The sequence below is a fragment of the Vombatus ursinus genome, unplaced genomic scaffold (assembly GCF_900497805.2).
Source record: "Vombatus ursinus unplaced genomic scaffold, bare-nosed wombat genome assembly UNPS02014802.1, whole genome shotgun sequence".
NCBI lineage: Eukaryota > Metazoa > Chordata > Mammalia > Diprotodontia > Vombatidae > Vombatus > Vombatus ursinus.
In genome coordinates, this window is record NW_020954580.1 from 21,360,710 (window position 1) to 21,385,075 (window position 24,366).

A 24,366-nucleotide genomic window follows, 5' to 3' on the forward strand; every position below is an offset into this window, starting at 1 on the left:
TGGGTGGCTCAGGGGATACAGGGCTGAGCCTGGAATCAGGAAGACCTAAGTTCCAATCTGACCCTCAGACTCTCACAAGCTGTGTGACCATGGGCAAGTCACTTAACCTCTATTTACCTTACTCCACTAGGGAAGGAAATGACAAACCACTCCAGTATATCTGCCAAGAAAACCCGTATACAGTTTACAAAGAGTTGGACACAACTGAACAGCAAGTATAGCAATACATACGGATAAAAAAATAAATGGACTTACAATGGGATCATTAGTGTAGAGAACTTTCTCACAGATGAAACTTCACCCAAGGCAAATCAGGACTTGCTCTACAACTTAAAGCCTCATAGAGTTGTCCAGAACACTGAGAAGTTAAGTGACTTGCCCAAAATCACACATCCTGTAGATGGCAGAGATGAGACTTAAGCCTTGGGCTTCCCAATTCCCAGACTAGCTCTCCCTAGGAATAGATGCAAATTATAAATGTAACTATGCAGATTACTGAACACATAAGGATATTAGCATCCAATTCAAAATGAAGAGTCCCTGTGAAAATGCTAAAGGAGGCAAGCAATTGCAACTGTGACAACCAAAATATCCCATCAAAAGAACCATCTTCTGTTATTGGAAAAAATGGGGACAACACCATCAAAGAGTGAATGGATTATAAACTTAGAGGAACAGCTATTAATTAATGGATAAGAAAATAACTGAAAAGAATTCAAGGAAATTTAGAAAACTTTTTTTTAACTGCAAAGATGAATACTTGGATTATGAGGAAAAGGGATCTAGCCATTAGCTAAAGAATTATGTGTTTTGCAAAGACTTCTTACAAAGTTTTTTTTTCACACCAAACAAAAAAAGAAAATGTTAAAATAAAACTTCAGGGCATACAAATGGAAGGGTGGGGTTAGGGGTTCCCCATGAATGATAACCAGTCACTACAATAAAACCTCACCTACTTGGCATCGGGCATCCTGAAATCCTTTGAACTATTATTGCTCAGTTCAGCCCATGGGGAAAAAAAGGAATATTCTGATTGGCTAACCATATCTATAATAGGTTAGTCTTTTCAACATTGAAGTTAAAATATACACAGGTGAAAGGAAACCAAAGACAAGAAGAAGAAAAGTGAAAAGAGGACTAGGGAGGCATGCAGCAGGCGGCAGAAACTGGGGAATTGGAAGCAGTGGGTGGTGGCAGCAGTGTCCAGCAGAGATTAGAAGCAGCAGAAGGGGTGTGTGGCAATTGATACTCTGACTGGAAAATAAGAAAATCAACTAAGGCAGAAGATATAGTAGAAAAATTTCACACCCTGACAACTATGAGGCGAAGAGCCCAAAAAACAAATGGGGTCCCATAACAAAGGCAACCCAAGAAATGGAGGTCAACAGTTGGGACAGGATTTCACCCAGGCTCAATAAAATGCATATTTATTATACACAATTGCACTGTTTTACAGCCCTGAATTTTCCAGATGCACAAAGCTTAACTCTTTAAGTACAAAACATATAATATATATGTATGTATGTGTGTGTATATATATAAGACTTCCATTCCAGAAATAGTTTTTATTTATATATATATATATATATACACACACACATTATATGTAACATTATACATTATTATATACTATATATATATATATATAAACTATTTCTAGGATGGAAATCTTTCCAAAACTTATTACACAGTTCCCTGGTTTCTTAAATGGGATATATACTGGGTCAAACTTTAACTTTTCACTGAGGTCCCACAATCATCATTATGCATATTAACTCCACCTTAGGGCACCATATTGGGCAGCTAGGTGGCACAGTGGATAGAGTGCATATTAACTCCATCTTGGTGCATATTGGGCAGCTAAGTAGGGCACTGTAGAGCACCAAGCCAGGGGTCAGGAAGACCTGAGTTCAAATCTGGCCTCAGACACTAGCTGTGTGACCGCTAGGCAAGTTACTTAACCCTGTTTGCCTCAGTTTCCTCATCTGTAAAATGAGCTAGAGAAGAAACTAGCAAACCACTCCAGTATCTTCTACAAGAAAACCCCAAATTCGGTCTCTAAGAGTCAGACACAATTGACAGAACCATTAACAAAGGGTACCATAATACAGTGAGGCAGGCCCTTTGGGGATAGCTCATGGTTGAACTCTTTACTTAACCTCTCTCATGGAGTCAAATAATTTTAAGTATGAATGGGCTCCAAGGAGCCTCTTCAAGGCTTCATTTTGTTCTACCTAGTCATTAAATCCATTAACTTAAACAAACATTTATTTAACTACCTAAGGTGCATGGCATTCTGTGAACCACAGGGAATACAAAGGGGGAAAAAAATAGTCCCTGCCCTAAGGGGGCTTATATTCTACTACTGGAAATACACATATAAACAGATAACCAATTACAAAATGACTCAGAGTATTTCTAACTGGTCGGAACAAGAAAGGTTTCTCTCATGTCAGCAGCATCATCAGAGATATATTTAAAAGTCACATGGGATTCTACATGGAAGAAAGGAGGAAGTGATTGATTTCAGAATTGGGAAACACACCGGGAAAAGGCTTGCAAGTAGGAGATTAACTGTTTTGTACAGGCAACAGCTAGCAGGCCAATTTGAAAGGAATAGATAATATGTAGAGGTGAATAACATGAAACAAGAATCAATACAAATCCACACTAATTCAGAATCTATGTTAATCTGACAGTCTAATATTTATTAAATACCTATTGTAGGATTATACACTATACAAAGGATTGTACAGACATAAAAGAAAAATCAATCTTTGTCATCAAGAAGTTTACAATCTGGGGGAAGCTAGGTGGCGCAGTAGATGGAGCACTGGCCTTGGAGTCAGGAGGACCTGAGTTCAAATGCCATCTCAGATACACAACGCGTGACACTTACTAGCTGTGTGACGCTGGGCAAGTCACTTAACCCCAATTGCCTAGCAAAAAAAAAAAAAAAAAAGAAGCAGCTTACACTCTAATTAGGGAGAAAACATGTGAATAACTATGAAGAAAAAGTCTTGAGCAAATGAACTTTTTAAAAAATAAAATAAAGATATTTTTGCATTATACTGATAACTACAAATCAGTCACCTATTCATCACAGCAGCCTTGAAAAAGATTTCTCATAAAAATAAGAGTTAGTGCCAGGGACTCTATATATATACAGAGTACATATGTGTGTGCACATATTTATCCATTCATATATACATGTAAATTTATACATATGCATATGTAGATTTAGGTAGGTTTCATCATACATATATTTATATTTTATAATGCATGTATACATTCATTTCTATGTCTAGAAATTTATATTTGCATAGATACACATACATAATACAGGCATAGATATATACACAGATATACAAACATAAATGTACAGATGCATATATGTCTATATATACATATATACATATGCTCCAATGTAACAAGTCATGGAATAAGAGCAATAATTCTTTTTAGACCTTGAAAATATATTAAAGTGGTAATCTAGCCAACTTACTCACTTTACAGATGAAAAACTGAGGCCCTGAAAGATTAAATGACAACCCAAAATCACACAGCTTATTGGAGGCAGAGACAGGACTAGAACCCAGGGTCTCTAATCGCCAATCAAGTACTTTCCCACTATATATACCACATTGATATTCCATAATTCAAAGTACTTTCTAATCACTATAACTCCACTAACAGTTCGAGTTAGTGAATTTTATTTTAAGTGTTATAGCAGAAATAAAGAGATTAAAAAAAAAACTGTATAGGTATTAGAGGAACTATCAATAGCCCTGGGCTAGCTGCAGGGTCACAGAGTGAGAGGTGGGAGGACCCTCATAGGCTCTCATACAAATGAGGAAACCAAGGCCCAGAGCAGTTAAGTAATTTGGCCATGGCCACGTACAGTAGTGTAGTAAGCCAACGCATCAGAGAAAGGATTTGAACCTAGGGTCTTCTGACCTTAGAGTCAATGTTCTTTCCACTGCACTTCTCATTACATGATCCTAATTGATCTCCCTAACTCTAGACTCATTTCTAACTCATTTTACATATACCTAACACATTAGGATTACAGGAAAGAACTTTAGCAAAGATTTAATTAGTCTAACCCTTAGAATATAAGTGATACATCCAAGACTGAAATCTAGGTCCTGAAACACCACACAAGGATTATTCTTCCTAAAATATGATTTTAATTATGTTACTATGCCTAGAGGACAAAATTCAAATTCCTCTAACATGCAAGACCCTCCTACAGTCCAATTTCCACCTAATTGATCTTCTACTATTCCTCTATATGAAGCCTTTGCTCTAATCAAACTGGTACATTGACCATGAAATAAAAATTTAAGTTGCCATGTTAAATCAGACCCCCAAATCCAAATTTCCCAGTAATCTGTTTCAAAAGAGGACTCAGGAGATATTTCACTGGAGAACATGGCAGTCCTCCTTGATTTTAACTATAAAGATTAGATATAGCCCAAATTTTCTTTGAGTCATTTATGCTGCTATTGTTCATAAATCTTTCTAAATAAGCCTTTTTGAATCAATTTATATTTTCTGCCTTAACAGGTTGTTGGAGGTAGTGAATTTGTGAAGCAGGTTTAGTATCTTTAACTTATCTTACTCTGTTTTTAAAGAGTGCTTCCTAATACTAATATCTCAGAAGCTGGTGGACAAACTATGTTCACCTTCCCAATTTTATCCATGATTTTTGGATTTCACTCACATCACTTCTCAACCTTCACCTTCTTAGAATAAAAAGTCCCAACTTTGGAGAAGAGGATATGCTGTAGATACAAATACATTCTGAAGGAAAGAGGAAAGTTGATGGAACTTAAGCCAAACAGTCTCTATTTCTCATCTGCTGAGAGTTAGGGAATTAAGGGATTGAACAAATTAGGAAAGACTGAGAACAGTCATTGTGGGAAGTAGGAAAGGAAATCAACAAGCTTCTCCCACACATTTTTCTGCAAAAGCCTAAAAGTCAAGTTAAGCCAGAAAACATGTTAAATACTGACAACACACGGCAGTTGAAATAAAAAGGTCATTTTTTTCAGAGATGTCATCTATGAATAACCTAGAACAAAAAAAGAATAAAGTTTAAAATGTAAACCAAACTGAATTTACACAATATGAAATCAAACTTGGACCGGTAATAGCTTCGAACCAGAGTCATCAGTATTTCATTGCATTTTGTCAAGATCTATGTAGAGCTGCTTCAGATCAAATATCTTTGTCAAGCTATATTCTTCAGAATCTGTAGGTGTCTATAAATACAAAAGCTAGGATTGTTTATCCTATCCTGTCTCTTTCCCACAAAAAGGTAGTAACCCAGAACCCAATATTAAAAGTTCACAATACAATTCATGTTATGACAAAGGGAAAAAAAATTATCTTCACAGAATGACTAATAAGTCAGGCTTTCAATTTTTCCAAGGATTTATGAAGTTACAAGAATTTCTGAGCCAACCTATTTCTGAGCCAGGCACTGACCTTTAGTAAGCCTCAAGATCCAACTCTCATCTCTCCAGCTTAAGAAGGACAATTGATATTCCATACTCAAAACTGCCAACTTCATACCCAGTCTATACTGTACCCATAGTCCTATGAGCTTAAAGTTAGGTATTTACAGCAGATTTTAATGGAACTACCAATTTTATTTTTTTAAAAATGAATACAGTACCTCTCCAAAATAAAATGTGTTCTTAGTAAAGGAATAATCTCTCCCATTTATACTAAGCACTTCTCAGTTTAAAAAAACACTTTTACTCATCACAGCCCTATGAAGTAGGTAATGTAAATATAACTATGCATATTTTACAGATGAGGAAATTAAGGATAAATGAATTAAAATGATTTACCCAAATCCTTTGTTTTATACAGCATTAATTAGAAGAGTTAAAGGAAAAAGTTGCTTGAATAATGCAGTAAAGATCATTTATCTCATGGATCTTCAAGAGATCCTCCCTATACAAAAACTATTACAAAGTTCTGCTGTTGAAAATCCAAACTGCTTAATGCTAAATCTCAAATAGACAACAATTTAGACAAGCTCCCAAGTCTTAAAGTTGGTATTAAAGAGTCAATGTATTCCAAGTACAAAGTACTGTTAAGTCTACTGACTGTGAAGCATCAATATTAAAGAAGAATTAAACAATGTTAGTCTAATACTTAATCACATTAAAGAGAGAAAATACATAATAAAAAGGTACATCCTGCTTTCAGAAAACTCAAGAATAATCATGCTTGTAAAATATAAATTAGGTGATTATATATTATCTACTTTACAGAAAAGATTCAGAAGAAGTTTCCTTTCCAATTCCCTAAAGTCAGTCTATATTGACATTTTAAAGATGATCTTAAGATCTTGCTAAAGTTCTTTAAGATACTTATTGCAAAAAAATCTTGGGAAAAAAGATCTTTAAGAAATTCTCTGAGACAGTTTTTGCAAAAATTGAGGGTACATCTCTAATTTAAATTTTGAACATTCCTAACAACAAACTCTGAAAATGGTCATTTCTATTACAGTGGGAAACACTCAAATCAGTTTCTTCAAAGTTTTCTCTCCATAATACAATGTATTAGATCTTCTTGGCTTCCCTGGCTTCTTCAAATCTCAGCTAAATTTCATCTTCTACAAGAAGGTTTTTCCAAGCATTCAGCATGAGTTTAATATGCTTGTTGACTTGACTCAGAAAGAACTTTAAAGATCATCTAGTCCACAGCTTATCCTGGGATCCATGTCTTATTTTCTTAACTATTTTGATAATTATATTTAAATATAATTGGTTTCCTTTCCAGTCCTGTGTATTTTATTTTATTCACTTAAAAACATTATTCTGACAAGGGATCTGAAGACTTCATTACACTGCCATTGTAAGAATTCCTGATCTAATCTAATGCTCTAACTGAAAGGTTGAGAAAACTGAGTCTCAGAACATCCAATGTCTCACAGTCTTCTGACTTCCAGTCTGGAATTCTTCCCACCTCACTAACCTGCCTCTCCATAATAGGGTCTCTTTACTTTCTTAAAGTAGCCTACATACCCATATTTTTTGTCCCCAAGTGTTTACCTCACAGAATAAGCTATAAAGGTCAAAGAAAATGAGCAAGCCTCTTTTTTGTTAATATGCTATTTAAAACTTTAAATCGTTTAAGTCCTAATCCAAATTAGCTTCATTCTAAAAAAAAGGTACAAGCCCTTAACATAGCAAAACATGGAAATAAGGGGGGGAATTGAAGTATTTTATCATGTTTTGTTAGTCAGATCATAATAGATGTCCTTTTTTTTTTTTGAGAGGTGATGTGGCATGGCCATGGTAACATAGCTGGTAAAGACTAGGGCTGAAAATACAACTTAAAACTTTGGACTTGAAGATCAAGCTTCAAGGCCAAGTCCAATTTCATGACAGACACCATGTAAAGTCAAAACATCTGTCATATAGAGTATGAAAATAGACATACACTCTTGTATTGTTATTTTCTCTCCATTCCAGGTGACTTTAGGCAAAATCAACGTATGGCTTTACTGTAAAATGAGAAAAAATGAACCAACTCTTGATTCCTCAAGCTAATGGAAAAGGGTACTAGTGAAAAAGTCCAAAAAGAACAAATGCAACAGCAACTTATTAATGTGGCTTAAAATTACTTTTTGAACTTCCATTTTTAACATGGTCTTGTCAGAATTCTAAGAAATTTACAATGATTCAAATCACACTATAAAGATCTGTCAAATTTCATATCCTTAACGATGCTCTCTTCCATGATAGGATGAATCCCAGAACTTCCCTGACTAAGGCAAAGAACCTATATGGCAGACCCAAGCTACCTCAACAAACATCCTGGCTCAGCTTCAGGTTAAGACTGAAGTCCTAGAAGGTTCTCTCTTCCTGGGAGTTCCCAGAGGTTAGTGTAAACAAAGATCCCTTTATGTCAACAAAGTCTTTAATAAAGCTGGCCAAATGACAATGTCAACAAGAATGTGAAAGTAACAACTACATTAGATAATGAAAAACTCTCCCCCAACTAAATTCCTTTGAAGATAGTTATGGGAGTCACAATCACAGATCCCACCATGAATCAATGACTGCTTAACCAAACATGGGGGTATATTACCAATGAGGCCAAGATTGGAGATTCATTTCCCCAATGGAGTCAGCTTAATTTTTCTTTAATATTGAATATTCTTGTCTCCCCAACCATAGCCAGTCAGATTTTCCTGAATACCCACCCCTGGTCAGAAGAAGGGCCAGGCTACAGTTCGTGATGGATCAGCAAAAATCACTACTAGTAAACCAAACCAACTCAAAGGCCCCACTAAGTGATGTTGAGTCATTAATGTTATCTTCAGTTCATAACATCTGCAAATCTTCTAGGAAATGCAAAAAGGCTTAAGTTTATCCAATCATAAATCAGATCAACCTAACAAATATCTGAGTGCCTACAATGTGTAGGACACTGCAAGTGATACACAGGAATATAATACAGTTGGAGAGAAAACGGTACAAATACATGAAAAGTTAAAACAAAGAATCAATTACACTTCCAAGAACTTCTCAGATAATATTATCCTTAAATAATTAGGAGTCTCATTTGTTACATCAACAACTTTTCTTAGATACTGATCCTTCTAGGAATCCAGAGTTCTAGTTTTAATCCTGTTCTCACTTAGAAAGTTATTATCAACTAGTAAAGCAGAAAGATTATTAAACTGTTTAAATAGATCATCTAAGAAAAGGTCTGACAAGTTTCTGAGAAGTGTTCAAAAAGTGTTTATTTATATACTTGAAGACAATCTGGTAACTGACCTTTTTCTATGTCACTGTGCCCACTAGCTTATAAATTTAACTTTATACATTACTCTCCCATTCACTTAAAGCATCATACCTTTCTCAATAGATTTCTCTTTCTTTTGTGTGAGCTTTCACTCTTACCATACCTCTCTACCTAACCCAGCCATATTTGGTTCAGTTTACTTGAAAAGAAAAAAGTCTATATTGCCTCATACACTTTCCTTCCACTCCTACAACTACTTTACCTCCCTTGAGTTGCTTCACCAGGTAGCAGGTAGCACAGTGGACAGAGCTCTAGGCCTGGAGACGGGAAGACCTGAGTTCAAATGTGATCTCTGACACTTAATAGCTGTGTGACCCCAGGTAAGTCACTTAACCTCTGCCTCAGTTCCTCAACTATAAAATGAAAATAGTAGTAGCACCTATCTTGCAGGATTATTGTGAGGATCAAATGAGATATTTGTAACAAGTGTTTAGCAAAGTACCTGCCACACAGATATTACATTAATGCTTATTCCCTTCCTGCTCTTCTACCTACAAAATGGAACGTGCATTTAATAATATCTACTCTAACCAAGGCTGTAATATCCTTAATCTTTAAAGCTGAATTATCCATTTAAAATCCAGGCAGCTAAGTGGCACCTTGGGATAGAGCACCAGGCCTGGAATCAGGAAGACCTGAGTTCAAATCTGACCTCTGACACTTACTAGATGGTTGCCTTGGGCAAGTCACTAAATCCTGTTTGCCTCAGTTTTCTTGTCTGTAAAAAGAGCTGGAGAAGGAAATGGCAAACCACTCTAGTTTCTTTGCCAAGAAAACTCCAAATGGGGTCACAAAGAGTTGGACACAACTTGACAAGAGCTGCAAAATATCCATTTAAAATCAATTAAAAATACTAAATACCTACTGCACACAAGGTACTGTGCTAACTACTTCAATTGGTTTCATAAACCAAACACATGGTACCATTTGAGCAAGGGAACAAACTCATGAATTAACAGGATATCTATAAGTCATATATTTCTCTTCCCAGGCTTTCCTGTCTCTTTCTACTTTAGTGCCTTTGTGGTACCGTTTGTCAAAATGATAGCCCAAACTCAATTCACCAATCAAATTGGAAGCAAAGATTCATGTGCACAAATTTTACCCCCAAATTTCAGTACTCATAATTAAAGGTTCCTCTACCTTTGAAGTCTTGGACAAGATCTCTCCATCAATCTATGTTCCCACCTACTTCCGGTCTTATCTCTTGCTGACTCAGCCTATTCCCTACATTCCACAAATACCAGCTTTCTTTGTTTCTCCTCAGCAGGTGGTTGATGCCTCTCTCACACTGCCCACAAAATCCTGAAGTTTCTTTATGCCTCATTTACCTTCCAGACTATTTAGAAATCTCAGTTCCTATCCTAAATCTTTAAACTTGACTGTCTATTAAATTAAGCCCCTGAACTACAGAGATTTACTATGCTTATTCTCCCCCATAAATGTCTTTTTACAGCACTCTTTATCCATGGCCTACAAGATCGTGCACATAATTTTATTCTTCTTTCATGTGGAAAGTTCAAATCAAATTACAAAGAAGCCTGAGGTATTACTCAGAAACAAGACTGCTTTTTTATATGGTCTATATAACCTACATAATAAAATAGGAGCTCAAACAATTGTGTTCATCCTTCATGTAGTTAGCAAATATAAAATTGCTACATTTTAAGGCAATGCAATTATTTGGCACCCTTCTACAGAAAAATGGCACCACTATTTGTTTTTGATCAATAATTTTAAAAATTTAGGATGGCCTACAGATGATTTGCATTTTTATTTTATTTAAGAGTTAGTTTCGAGTACATACTTTTTTCATAAGTAAACCAAAGTTTCTATCAATGAAATTCATATGGCATGCACAGGTTGAAAGATTTCATAATATATACAGGGTATTACTTTTCAGTAGGAAGGATCAATATACAAACTTTAGAAATCCTGTGAGGAAAAAGAGGCATTTGAAAAATTTCACTGATTTAGAGTAAGTTAACAAAAACAGTATTTTCCAACTTGCTTTACTAATACCCTTTTGTTTCTCACACATAACTAATGGAAGAAACATTCTTCACATGTACTTTTGAATTTTTAATAATTGGAAATACCAATTGGCATGGAGCATTTATTCAAAATTTTTAATGGTTTAAGAATTTTAAGGAGAGGAGTGGATTTCTGGTTTGGTGTTTGTGGAGAAGGAAGGAGATGAATGGAAAACACAGTTGCTATTTTTTTAAATTGGGATTTTACAAATGTGAAAAAAATCAGCATTTTATAAGCAGCAGATGACCTTTAAATGTCACAAACTTACTGATATGTAAATATAAACACAGAAAAATGTAATGTCAGGTAACTATAATAAACTGATCAATGCAATTATAATGTGTCCTGTAATATATAAATTACATTGAGTCCAGAATGCGAATGATGCAAGTGCCTTTTAAAAGTAAATTGCAATTCACTAAACATCATCTAATAGAAAAAATGAATAATAACAAGCATTGGTGTTTTTTGTGAATCATATGCTCCGCTGTTACAGCATATTCCTATGACCTGGACAGCTCTGCACCTTAGCCTTATAAGTGTACAAGACATATCAATTTTTTTATAACAGGAATGCAAAAAAAAACCTCACCAAAATAATTCTCTGATAAAATTTTCTTGAAGTTCATTTCTATTCTTAATTGTAGCTAACTTTCAAAAGTTGGTGGAATATGAATGCAGACATTATAATTGATTTTCAAGTCAAAAAAAAATCTCAATTCTAGGTGTAGAAATTTCATCATTAATGTACAATTTGAACAGTGGTGAAAGCTGTGCAGAAAGTATACTTTATAGAAACTGACATGTCAGGATGACAGGAGGCAATAGAATGTGATGAAAACAAGAGTGAAATATTCAAATAAACAGGGTTATTCTAGCCCCAGTCTGGCTACTAACTAACTAGAGGACCTTAAGCACCAAAGTGTACTTTAGTCTCTCTGAGCTTCAGTTTCTTCAGCTGTCAAATGAGGATAATAACATATATACTGCCCAGCTCCGTTTTTAGGTGTATCAAAAAAGATAAATCAAAGAACTTTGAAAAGGTCAAAGGACTATACAAAGGTAAGATTTTATCCATTATAGTCAGTAAGGAGTTAAATTTTGGTAAATTACATTAAATGTTCATGTCATTCTCTATTCCTAAAATGCCTTTGTGACCCAATTCAAATGTCATAACTCTATGAAGCCTTCTACGAACTTCCAGTTCCTGAGTTCTTAATCATTTTAGGATCATAGGTCTGGTGAAGCCTATGGACCTCTTCTCAGAATGATGATTTTAAATGCACAAAGTAAGAAAGAAAGAAATACACAGAAAACCAATTATATTGAAATGCAGTTATCAAAATACTTTTTAAAGAAGTTCCCACACTCCAGGTGAACACCCCCACACACAGTTATTTGTGTATGTTTCATGTCCCCAAATGGAATATAAGCCCCATGAGAAGAGACCGTGTTCTAATTAATCCATCTGGCCTAATGGCTAGCAAAGTGTTTCACACATTTGAGGGGGGTAGTGTCCATACTGTGGGTGGTAAGCATTTAACAAATGTTTAACATTCATGACAGCTAGAGTATTCTCCAAAGTATGACTTTATTACAAACAGCATGAAATGTATCCCTGAAGTCGAATATATTCATTAAAGTAGTGCTTTGTTTCCATGTCATTCTGTATGAGAATTTACTTGTAGCAAAGAGTGACATATCTTAGAGATATGTCATACACTTTATGAAGTTATTTCATTTAGAGATATGTCATACATGTTCATGTTCATCTTAGAGATATGTCATACACTTCATGAAGTTCCCTGGAAGACATAGTTTCTAATTTCTTTGAATGTTGCCACGGCCTGGATTGTCCAAGGTTCTAGTTCTAGAATCTCTGTAGAGGCAAACTCACACAAAAATACACCCATCATAACTTTAGTCCCCTCTATTCTGCTCTTATCATCATCACTGAGGTCCTCATCCATTCTCACCTACTCTTCCTATTTCTTCTTTTTCTAATCCATCTTTCACAAGGATGCCAAAAACAGTTTTCCTAAAATACAAGGATGACTTTTACTCCCCTCCTGAAGAAGCTTCAGTGGGTTCCCTATTTCCTACAGGATGAAATACATATTTATCAACCCAAAATGTAAGGGCCTCCACAAGTTGACTCCAGCCTAGCTTTCCACCCTTATTTCCTGCTGCTTCCCTTTGCGCACCTTTATTCCAGCCAAAGTGGATGTTTAGCTATTTTCTGAACTAGACTTACTTTCTTCACTGAATTTACAGAAACTTTCCTCCATCTCTAGACTGCACATTTTCTTCATCTCCACCATTTAGAATCCTTGTCTTCCCTTCAAAAAAGCTCAGTTCAGGTGCACCCTTCTCCATGAAGCTTTCCCTGACCCCAGCTGAGACTGTACTCACTTTCCTCAAATTTTCCTTGAGCACTTTTCATCTCTCCAATGCTCACCTGTATTATATTAATCTAGATGCTGTCCATGTTGTATTTCCCTCCTTGAGAAAACTTCGCCTCCTTGAAAGTGGGAACCATTTCTTTTTTCTTTCTTTTTTCCCTTATTTTTGTAGCTCCAGTGTTTAGCACAGTGCCTGGCAACACAGCATAAGTGCTTAATAAATGTTGAACTGCATCGAACATCAGAGTTTGTATTCTGTCTTGTTAGAAGATGTATGTAGTGGGAAGAGTCTTTGATTTGGAATGAGAAAACCTAGGTTCAAATCGCAGCTCAGCTGTGTGACTTGTGGGCAAGTGACTTAAATTCTCTGAGCTTCAGTTTACTCATCTGGTTTTAAAAAGGTTGGGGGGGGAGGGAGGAGTGGGAGTAAATGAACTCTAAGAGCCCTTGGAATACTAATGCCTAGGATCACAAAATCCCTTTGGTCATTAACAAAATATTTAAATAATTAATTTAAAGGTACCCAAAGCAAAAAAAAAACCAAAAAAACAAACAAACAAAAACCGTTATGGAATTTTAAGAGGTAATTATTGTTCAGTCCTGTTTGACTCTTCCTGATCCTGTGTACCACAGAACACCAACAACTGTCCATGGAGTTTTCTTGGCAAAGATATGGAGTGCTTTTCCATTTCTTCTCTAGTGGATAAGGTAAACAAAAGTTAAGTGACTTGCCACAGCTAACAAGTGTCTAAGACAGGATTTGAACTCAGGTCTATCCTGACTGCTAGCCCCATCGAGCTACCTAGCTGCCTCAATTTTAAGAAGGGTTTTATTTTACAGTAAGTTTTATTTTTCAACTTACCTTTCTGAATTCCATACACACTTTAACACTCCTTAACATGATATAGAAATAGAACACTAGTTCTAACTTGTCACTGATTTCTGGAACCGTTTTCTCAAAAAAAAAAAAAAGTGAATGGGATAGTATAAGTAACTACTTCATCCTCCTACCAGAGTTTCTGCAAGTCACTGAAAACCAGCCTAATTAGAGGTTGAAACACTACTTGCAAAAACATCTATTACCTAGACCAAATAAACTCTTGATACCAATAATTTCCTTGGGGAAGAAGAGAAAAAGAGCCTGAAAAAGCATTATGGTCAATCCCAGATCTTTTAGTCTATATCCTCACAACACTCCTAAACCACAAAAGCCAACAGACTTCTCTAAAGAAGTAAAATGAAATGCAGAAGAAAATCTGAGCGCAGAAAGTATGGCTTTATATATCTGCTTCTGTGACCTATGCCCCGAGAGGCCTGGGAGTTCCCAACACTTGGATCTGAGTTCCGGGGGGGTTACCTGGACTCCACCCTGGGCATTAGACAAGTGTCAGGTGTGTTTGGGAGTTCCCCAGGTAGAGAGGTAGTGTGGGGAGGAAGGAACGGCATCTTTGCCGCACTCCCTTCCTTGGTCCTGCTCCACACACCCCTAAGTAGTACCCCCATCCAAAGGCTGGCTTTACCTTCTCCTTGGCTTTGAGGTAGCGCTGAAGAGCCTGCTGGGTGAGGTCTCGGACACGAAGCTGCCCCTCCTTGCAGGGAACCACAATCCCCATCCTCCCGAAACAGACGGTCACTTTCATCCTCGCCAAGTGGTCACCAGTACAGGACACCCCGGCAACCAGAACAACAGTGCAGGGCGGGGAGGGTCGGGCGTGGGTAGGAGGGGAGCGGGGTTGCCCGGACTCCTGGGGCCCTGGCTAAGGCTGGAGGTCAAGGGGATCGGGAACGCAGGGGGGCGGCGCTGGGAACAGGTGTGTCCGCCCCGTCCCGGGAGGCACGCCCACCTGGGGGCGCGCGGCTCCCCCGCCTTCCTCGCGTCCCTCTGGGGGCTCTGGCACTTGGGGCCAGGGAGCCCCGCGCCCCGGGGCAGGGGAGGGGGCTGAGTGTGCCCGTAAAGGGCCGGCCGCGCGCGGGACAGCGACGCGGAGGTGCTGCTCCTCGGCTCGCACTGCGCTGCGCTCCGCTCCGGTGCGCCCGGCTCCGCTCCGGCCGGCGCTCAGGTGAAGCGCAGGCCGAGCCGCTCAGGGACGCCGCGCCGCTGCCGCCGCCGGCTCCTCCTCCTCATGTCCCGGCCACGGCTCCCCTCCCGACGCCCCGCGAAACCGAAACTCCCAGCCGGGCAGCCTGCGTGCCCGGCCCCAAGCAGGCCCCCCTCCTCGCGGGGGCCGCGCTGATGCTCGAGTGGGTCGTGCCCGGAGTTGGGAGGGGCCGAAAAAACTTTTGTGGCCCAAGTCTCGAAGTCGTCCCTCCACCTCCTCCTCCTCTTCTTCCTCCTCCTCCTCCTCCTCCTTGTCCGCTGCCGCCGCCGCGCTCCGCGCACTCCCTGCTCCCCGCAGCCCCGGGGGCCAGGCCTTACCCTGGCTCTTAAAGGGGCCGCGGCGCTTCCCCCTGCTCCTTCGCGGGCCTCGCCATGCTGCACCAGGGCGCGGGCTCAGAGGTACCGGGCTAGTAACCTGAACCTGAGAGCTACCTACCCAGAGAGAGGCAGACACTCAGCAGCCCAGGAGATTGGTAACGGGAGCCCAGGCTTACACCCCCGGGAACTGAAACCGGATCTCATAAGCACACTTAAGGGAATGGTAACAAGAGTGCAAAGCTTCATCTCTCTCTCTCTCTCTCTCTCTCTCTCTCTCTCTCACACACACACACACACACACACACACACACACATACACATCTTTGAAAGAAAGGCATGAACTTAAGATACAGAATTCAAGGGAACGGGTGGAACAGGTGCTTCTGACACTACTCATAATAAATGGCCCAAAGAGCATCAAGGGCCATACCTGTACTGTGCTTCGTGAGAGCCTGTTAAGAGACTATACTCACAGCCCCACCATAACACAAGTAACACTGACATATAGAATCACAGGATTTTTTTTTTGTGAGTTAGAAAGGTCCTTAGAGGTCATCTAGTCAAGGGTTCTTACCCTTTTTTTCTTGACATGGACCCCATAGCAGTCTAGTAAAGCCTATGGATCTCTTCTGGAATAATGTGCTTAAATCCAAAAAATAAAATACAGAGGATTACCAATGAAACCAAAAGTTTATGAAAAGAAAGTTGCAGTTGTTTCCCCACCCAAGTTCACAAACCTCCCCCCAAATCTATCCATGGTTATTTTACTCCTGCGATAGTCTAATTCCTTCATTTTACAGGTAAGAAAACTGAAGCCTAGAGGGGAGATAATTTGAAAAGATAACAACAGATGTTACCCCTGATTTTAGCCAAAAAGATTTATTCAAGGTCACATTACTAGTTGGGGCAAAATCAAGTTGTGTCATACACGTAGAAAGGGAAGAAACCATAATTTTTTTTCAGTAGAAAACTACTCTCCAGGGAAATTACAGATTGGTATCTATATGAGTAAGCAGATTAGTCCTAGGGACTAATTAGTGCCAGAGTCAGAGAGAGGTTGAGTGACTTGCTCAAGGGTCATTCAACTAGTCCTTATCTAAAGTAGAATTTGAACCCAGGTTTTCCTGATTCCAAGTCCAGTTCCATACTAAAGCATAGTCTTCTGAACCCACTGTATTCCATTAACATCTAACTTTGGAAACTTTTAAAAACTTTCAGAAGAATGATTCCCAAAGTGTGTATTCTTCACCAGTGAAAACTGAATAACTGGAAAATACCAAATCAGTCAAAAATTTAGAAACAGAAAATATTTTTCTCCAAAATGATTTGCTCCTACTGTCAGGTATACCCATAAACCATTTGCATTGCTCAAGAAGTCTAAGACAGAAGTACAGGTGATTAGATAATAGCTCTGAAACCTTTTCAGCTTGACTTTCTAAATTTCACTATTTGGGAGAAGCCTTCATCACCTAACTTGATTTTGCATCCTTCCTTGAATTTGTTCACTATTTATTGAGGACCTGCTATGGGACTAGCACTGTGTAAGGTCTGTAGAGGATACAAAGACTTTCTATGTCATAGGTTACAGAGTTGGAAGGCATCAGCTTCCAAGTGACTTAGCATCAAGTCTAATCCTTCTTGAAGGTGTCTATAATTGTGAAAGCAGACTAACCACTACCCCCCCCCACACACACTCACATATATACATTGCCTTTTACAAATATTAAGAAAATGTTTTATAATTATGCTAGTCTGAAGCCTTTGAACTAATGTGAAAGAGAACCCTTATTTTTAACTGCCAGTTCTGAAATACTGTCTAGCACTAAAATCTTTCTCAATCATTCTTATCAAAAGCTGAAACATTTAATTACCCACCTCCAGGCCCCTTTCTCCTTATAAGTCTAGTAACTCCAAGAAGTGATCACAGTAACAATGAGACTAAGAGAAGGAAAAAGTTTTTGATTACTTCTGTTAATGGAGGTATATCTTGAATTCGTCTTTGAATAGCTGGAAAGGAGAATCCTGAAAGCAAAGGTTCATGGTTCTCAAAGTGTGGTCTGAGGGACACTTTCAGGGGGTCCATTAGATCCAAACTATTTTCATAATACTAGTAAGACACTTCAGTTTCTTTCTTTTTCTTCTTTTATTCATCCTTTCCCTGGGAGGTAAGAGCTTTGTTTACAAAATAGATCTAAAATAAGAACATGGAAACTAACAACTTGGAATCATGAGGGATCTGGGCCCCAGGCACCAGATGAAGAATTCAAATTAGGTAGAAAGATTAAATACCCATAGATATAAACCACATAAACAAAAGATCTTGGGGGGGAGTCTTCAGTAATTTTTGAGAGTATAAAAGGGTCCTGAAACCAAAAAAATTGAAAACTACTGCCTATAAGTGGGTGATTAGGAAGGATGAATGATTTTAAGAAAATGATCGTCCAAGAGTATGTAGAAAGTTAAGTGGCTCACTCCACTCTGCCTGGTTTCAACTGCATCAAATAAAATGGAACAAGATGCCCCCATGCCAGATACCCCTGGCCTCCAGTCCATCCCTGTCTCCCTTTGTGTGTTATCTACTCCCATTAGATTGTAAGCTCCTTGAGGGCAGAAACTATCTTTTTATTAATTGTGTCATCAGTACTTAGCACAATGCCTGACAAAGTAGGCACCTCATAAATGTTTATTGGATTGAATTGACTATTATTTTGCTTAATGAGGTAAGATGAAAATGTCAACTGAACTTTTACTTTGAGGTTTGTAACTTCACTTGATCATATTGGAAAATTTTCATTGTTCAGGAATATTATGAATTTTAACTCAAAAATAGCTTCTCAGAGATTAAAGTTAAAGTCATGGAGTGAATCAGCCTGTCTTTGGTCTTGTCTCTTGTTCAAGAGAAATGCTTAGATTAGAATAATCTAAATTAATTAATTAAATTAATTAAAATTGTTTCTGATAGGCTCATGTCTAAAACACAGAGTACAAAATTTTATTACACATAAGCTGGGGGAGAAAAGATATAGAGATGAAAAGTTAAATACTATATAACTATACAAGCAAGGTAGTAAATATGTTAAATGTATATAAATCCAGACAGGCCATGAGTCCAGAGAAGGGAACTGTGACTGCAGTGATCTGAAAAGGCACCATAGAAGATGTGATATTTGAACTTATCCTTGAACAGTAATAAGTAAAATGTAGATGGACAGAGAAGTACTAGGAGAGTCAACAAAGGAAAAGCCTTTGTAATTTTATACCCTTTGTTCCACATAACCAATTTTTTTTTTAACCACTACACTTCCAACTTTGTCAGTGATTCCCTTCTCCCCTTTACAATCATCTCTTACTTCCTTTTTTTTGCACAAGTCTCTCAAGTATCCTGCTTAACTACTCCCCTGCAACACATATTGCCAGAGCATCTCAGACCCCAGGATAAATAATGGAGAATATCCAAAGTTCTCTGTATTACCCTCTCAGAAAATTGGATTAGGTTCCTAAGGGAGGTGGTGATTTCATTGAGATTAAAGAACGTATTAAGCAACACATGAATGAATTAAGCAATCATGTTAATCACTGAGTGATCTTGTGTGACCCCAAATTAGTAATTCTAAAAAGATTTTAGGGTTTACAGTTTGTGTTTATTAAAAAGCAGCATTTAAATTTTTATGCATCATCATGACGTACATTAAAACAGTTTATCATATGCTAACAACCAATATCGTAAACATAGCTACAATATATAGTCATCCATGCCCAGCAAATTTCTAAGTGAATATTTCATACTCCTTGGGATTTCCAAGGTGGGAGACAATAAACCTAACTGGCCTTGACTGAATAACATCAGAGGGTATCTATGATCTATATTCCTGTTTTGCTTACTAGATATGGGAATTTTGCTTATGGTGGATTATTTTCTTTGCTGTTGGACATCATCATGTCTATAGCCATAGCCATTAAAGACACTTTGAGAAGAGAAATAACATACTGAATTGCCTCTCTGAGATTGAAAATTTCAGGTAACTTGCTGATTTTTATTGGCTAATGTAGTTTCCTCAATGGGAGTACTCCACACAGTTTTAAAATCAAAGTCTGAAATAGCTTTATTTATTAGAGAGGCAGCATGGGGGTATTGACCTCTGCCTCAGCCTCAGGAATCAGAAAGACCTATATTCAAATCCTGCCCTGATGTAAGTTGGCTTTGTGATTCTGGACAACTCACTTAACCTTTTAGAGTCCCAGGAAACTCTGTAAGGCTATACATTGCAGAACAGTTATCCATCTGCATCAGTAGGGGGATTTCCTCACTGAGAATTGCTATACCAATGAAATCACAGCTTCAAAAACAAACACATAAAATATTAAACTCTTCTGCAATTTATAGATAATACTACAACTGCAAGTCCCTTTACTGATTCTTATAGTTAAGAGAGAATTATCTATTAAAAATATTTTATCAGAGATTTGTCTGGCATTACTACAGTGCCTTATAATATTAAAAGAAGAAAATGCAGAGAGTATCATATTTGAAATCTGGTTTATTATGAGTATTTTTTTGTTATGAAAGGATTAGTTGAATTGAAGATTAACCTTTCCCTAAGATTTATGGTATAATAGGGTCCTCCTTCCCTCAACTACCTTGTATTTATTTTATATTTGGATGTGTGTTTATGTGTGCATATTTTTTACCTCCCCACTCCCAGTAGATATAAATTCCTTCAGGTGAAGGACTGTTTCATTTTTCTTTTTTTTTTCTATCCCCAGTAGGTAGCACAGTACATGGCACATAATAGGTGCTTAATAAATACTTGAAGAATTGATTGATTGATTAGGATCATAGGATCAATCATTAGTATCTTAGAAGAGTTAAGACTTCTAGAATCCAATGCTGTATTAACAGTCACCAGAGTCTTAACCCCATTAGGACATTTGGGGATATCCAGGCCCAAGCTAGAAGTGTTTGTCTCCCTCATAGACACTAAAATGAATAAAAACCTTCCAGATACTATGTGCCTTATAACCATTCTTGTCACCCCAATAGGATAAAATTCCTACATACATCCCAGATCAATGCTTCATTTTAGCAATCATGGAATAGGTAATTGACAAGAGGATATGATATCTTTATGAAGACTGAAGCTTTTAAGCAACTAACATCATAAAAGTAATTTTCTAACAAAAGGGTCTAGCATGGAGGCATAATGACAGCCTCCTGGCACAAAATAAGTATTTAATAAATGCTAATTGATTGACTGACAATTGCCTTATTTACACACTAACAATAGCTCACATATAGCACTTTAAAATTTGCAAAATGCTTTACATACTTATCCTCAGAACAACCCTTTGAAGTAGGTGTTAATATTGTTCTCATTTTATAGATAAGGAAACTGAGGCTGAGACTACTTAAGTGACTTGCTCAGTATCTGAGGCAGGATTTGAACTCAGGTCTTCCTGACTTTCTAGCCCACTGCTATCTGCACTGGCACATCTAGCTATCTATATAGCTCTTCAAAGTACCTAGTATGCAATTGATAATCTACAAATATTATAAACATTGAAATATTTTTAATGAACTGCTAGATTCTCACTGTAATACTTTCCTTAGTGTTCAATATGCGTAACAGAGCTATAGATGAGACTAATATGTCACTCCCTCTACCAGTTCCTATCAAGGAGATACTTGTATTACTTCTGCACCTACTGGCCCATAAATGGTATTCAAGTTGGACCTGACTTACAATAAACTCCACTCCTTAACAATTACTGTTTTAGTCGGGGTCCAGTGTATCTTGTCTACTAGTGTATATTCTTTATTATGTTTCCCAGCAAAGAGACTTGAATTACTACCCAGAGGCTTCTGGAAGAAAAAAAAATGAGGACAAGGTTCCTACAGTAAAAATTGTTAATTATTTAATTGGCTTTCATAGGGAAGTTGTAAGAATTCCTTCTCTGGAGATAGACAGAATACATTAGAATTAGTATAGCATGGTCCTATTTAAAAGTAAGAGAGGGCCTAGAGATGTCTGTATGTATGTATCCAGGCTAGTGTCTCCCGTGAGCCTCGGTCCCATGTCACCAATTGCTTCTAGGACATTTCAAACTGAATGCCTCCAAGACATATCAAACTCAGTATGCTCAAAGATGAACTCATTTTCTTTCCCCCCAAATCCTTTCCATTTTCAAACTTCACTATTTCTAGGAATCTACTAATCGCCCGGGTTCATTATCTAGGAATTACCTTTGACTTCACTCCAAAAATCTGACCAGTTGTTAAATCTTGTTTCTATCTTGTCAACGTATCTCTCATTGTACTCTTCATTCTATTTACACAGAAACCATATTAGTTCAGTCAGCTAGCATTTATCAACTACCCACTCTGTCAGGCCCTGTGTTAAACTCTAGAGATACAAAGAAAGGATAAAAAATAAAACACACCTGATCTCAAGGAGCTTACTGATTAATGAGGAAGCCAATATGCAAACAGCTATATTTGAGTAAGATATGTACAAGATAAAAGGGGGGGTGTCTCAGATTAAAGAAGACTAGGAAAGGTTTGCTGAATAAAATGGAACTTTAGCTGAGATTTAAAGGAAGCCAGGAGTTTTCCTGGCATCCTAAGTGGTGATGAGGAGGGAGTCCCAGGCATGAGTGACAGCCAGTAAAAATGCTCAGAGTTAATGTCTTCCACATGGAACAACAAGGAGGCCAATGTCACTGGATCTCAAAGTTATGTAGAAGGGAGTAAGGAAGAATACTGGAAAGGTAGACAGGGACCAGATTATAAAGAGGTTTGAAAGCCAAACAAATGATATTATATTTGATTCTGGAAGTAGTGGGACTCGAATTTGGAAGATCAATTTGACATTTGAATGATGGGTTGAGTGGGGAAAAGCTTGAGGCAGGAGGACCAATCAGAAGGTGTTTGCTGTAGTCTAGGAGTAAAGTGAGGAGGGCCAGGTTCAAAGGAGAGAAATTGGCATATACAAAATGTTACAAGACCCTGATCATCTCTATCCTGTATTATTCTAATCAGCCTCCTAATTGTTCTCTCTGCCTCAAGCCTCCCACTAATCCAGCCCTTTCTAAACACTGCTGCCACAACAATTTTCCATAAATGCAGATATAACCATGTGACTCAACTTCAATTTTCTTGAAGTTCTCAAATTCTTGAAGTTCTTAAATAAAGTTCTTGAAAATTCTTAAATTCCTCTATTTAGTTTTTAAGGTCCTTCTCAATCTTGCCCCAACTTATCTTTCCAGTCTAGTTAAACATATGTTCCCTTCTCCTACCTTGTACTGTGCAACCCAGCTAACTGGCCTTTCCATTCCTCACACATGACATACGCCATCTCCTATCTTCATGACCTTACATGGCAATAGATCTGTGCCACCCCAATTTTCTGGTGTCCATCCAATTTTATCTTTAAATGCTCTCCTGATAATCTGGCTTCTTATCAAGATATATATAATATGTATTGTATATAATCAAGATATATAATCTTATAAAGATATATAACATGATATAATCTGGTCACTTATCAAGATTTCTGCTAATTTGTCATGTCCAATGCTTACTTATGGTTTTCTCAAAGTGAGTATTCATGATATATAAGGATAAAGTCACAAGCTTGTACCCTCCTTGTTTTTCACTTGAAAATTATCTTTTCCAGCATAGTTTTAATATTCCTCCAGTTGTACCACCTTTGCATTAAAGTCACTCAGTAGTAAAGTATTTGTTGATTTATTTTGACAAGTCTTATAGAGTTCCTCATAGACTTTATCTACCCTCATCCTCTCCAATAGATGTTAGAAGATAAGTGACAATTATCTTCATAGTGATGTCGTAACACATGTTTATCATGAACACTGCAAAATGAGATGATCCATGTTCAATGAATTGCATTTATTGTTGCCTTTGGATACAAAATCAAACCAACTCTGCCCACACCTTTATTTGCTTCTCCAAAGCAAATGAGTCATCCCTTCATTTAGCTGAAGCCACTTTTTTGTCTAATAGTTTCATTTTAATGAGAATGACCAGATGGATATGGTTTTGCTTCTCCAGAAGTATGTCCTCTCCTTGGTCACAGGACCTCATCCTTGAAGTACCAATATGGTCTAAAGACTACGTGATTCCCACTAATCTTCAACCCATTTTGCCACTATTGCAGAAGAAGAGGACCAGAGAGGATGGAGGACTCTTGAATTTTGTTTAGTTTCCTTGGTCATCAAAGCCAAAAAATTCAACCCCAAATGGCCAGTGGTTAAGGAGGTGATAAGGAGGTTAAGGTTAATCTAGCATGGCTGAAGCTTCTAGAACTAGCACTGTACTGGCTTAGAGCCTTCAAGAACCCAGAGTTACCTCTGTGCTAAAATAACAAGAGCTAGCATTTACCTAGCACCTTATGGTTTCCAGAATGCCTTACGTATGCCAACACATTTGATTCCCCACAAAGATCCTGTTAAGTAGGTAATATTATTGTCCCCATTTTATAGATGAGGAAACTGGGACTAAGATAGGTTAAGGCAGGGTGGGGAGCCTGTGAACAAATCCCCTGTGTTGTTCTGTGAAGTTTGGATTCAGACAAAGGGCTGCACTTGAGGAGCTAGAAGGCCACAGGCTCCCCACCTCTGGACCATTAAGTGATTTGCCCAGGGTGCCCAGTGTTGGAGGCA

The 24,366-nt window shown here is 37.8% G+C and overlaps 1 protein-coding gene across 1 annotated transcript in view; it reads right to left on the reverse strand.

Moving 5' to 3' along the window:
* The window catches only part of PARD3B (par-3 family cell polarity regulator beta), a 1,282,153-nt gene extending 1,267,099 nt beyond the window's left edge, over positions 1–15,054 (reverse strand). Inside the window, exon 1 of the mRNA XM_027873670.1 lies at positions 14,792–15,054. Coding sequence (XP_027729471.1) covers positions 14,792–14,911 — 120 coding nt within the window. The 5' untranslated portion in view covers positions 14,912–15,054. The remainder of the gene's footprint in view (positions 1–14,791) is intronic.
* Positions 15,055–24,366: the final 9,312 nt, after the last annotated feature.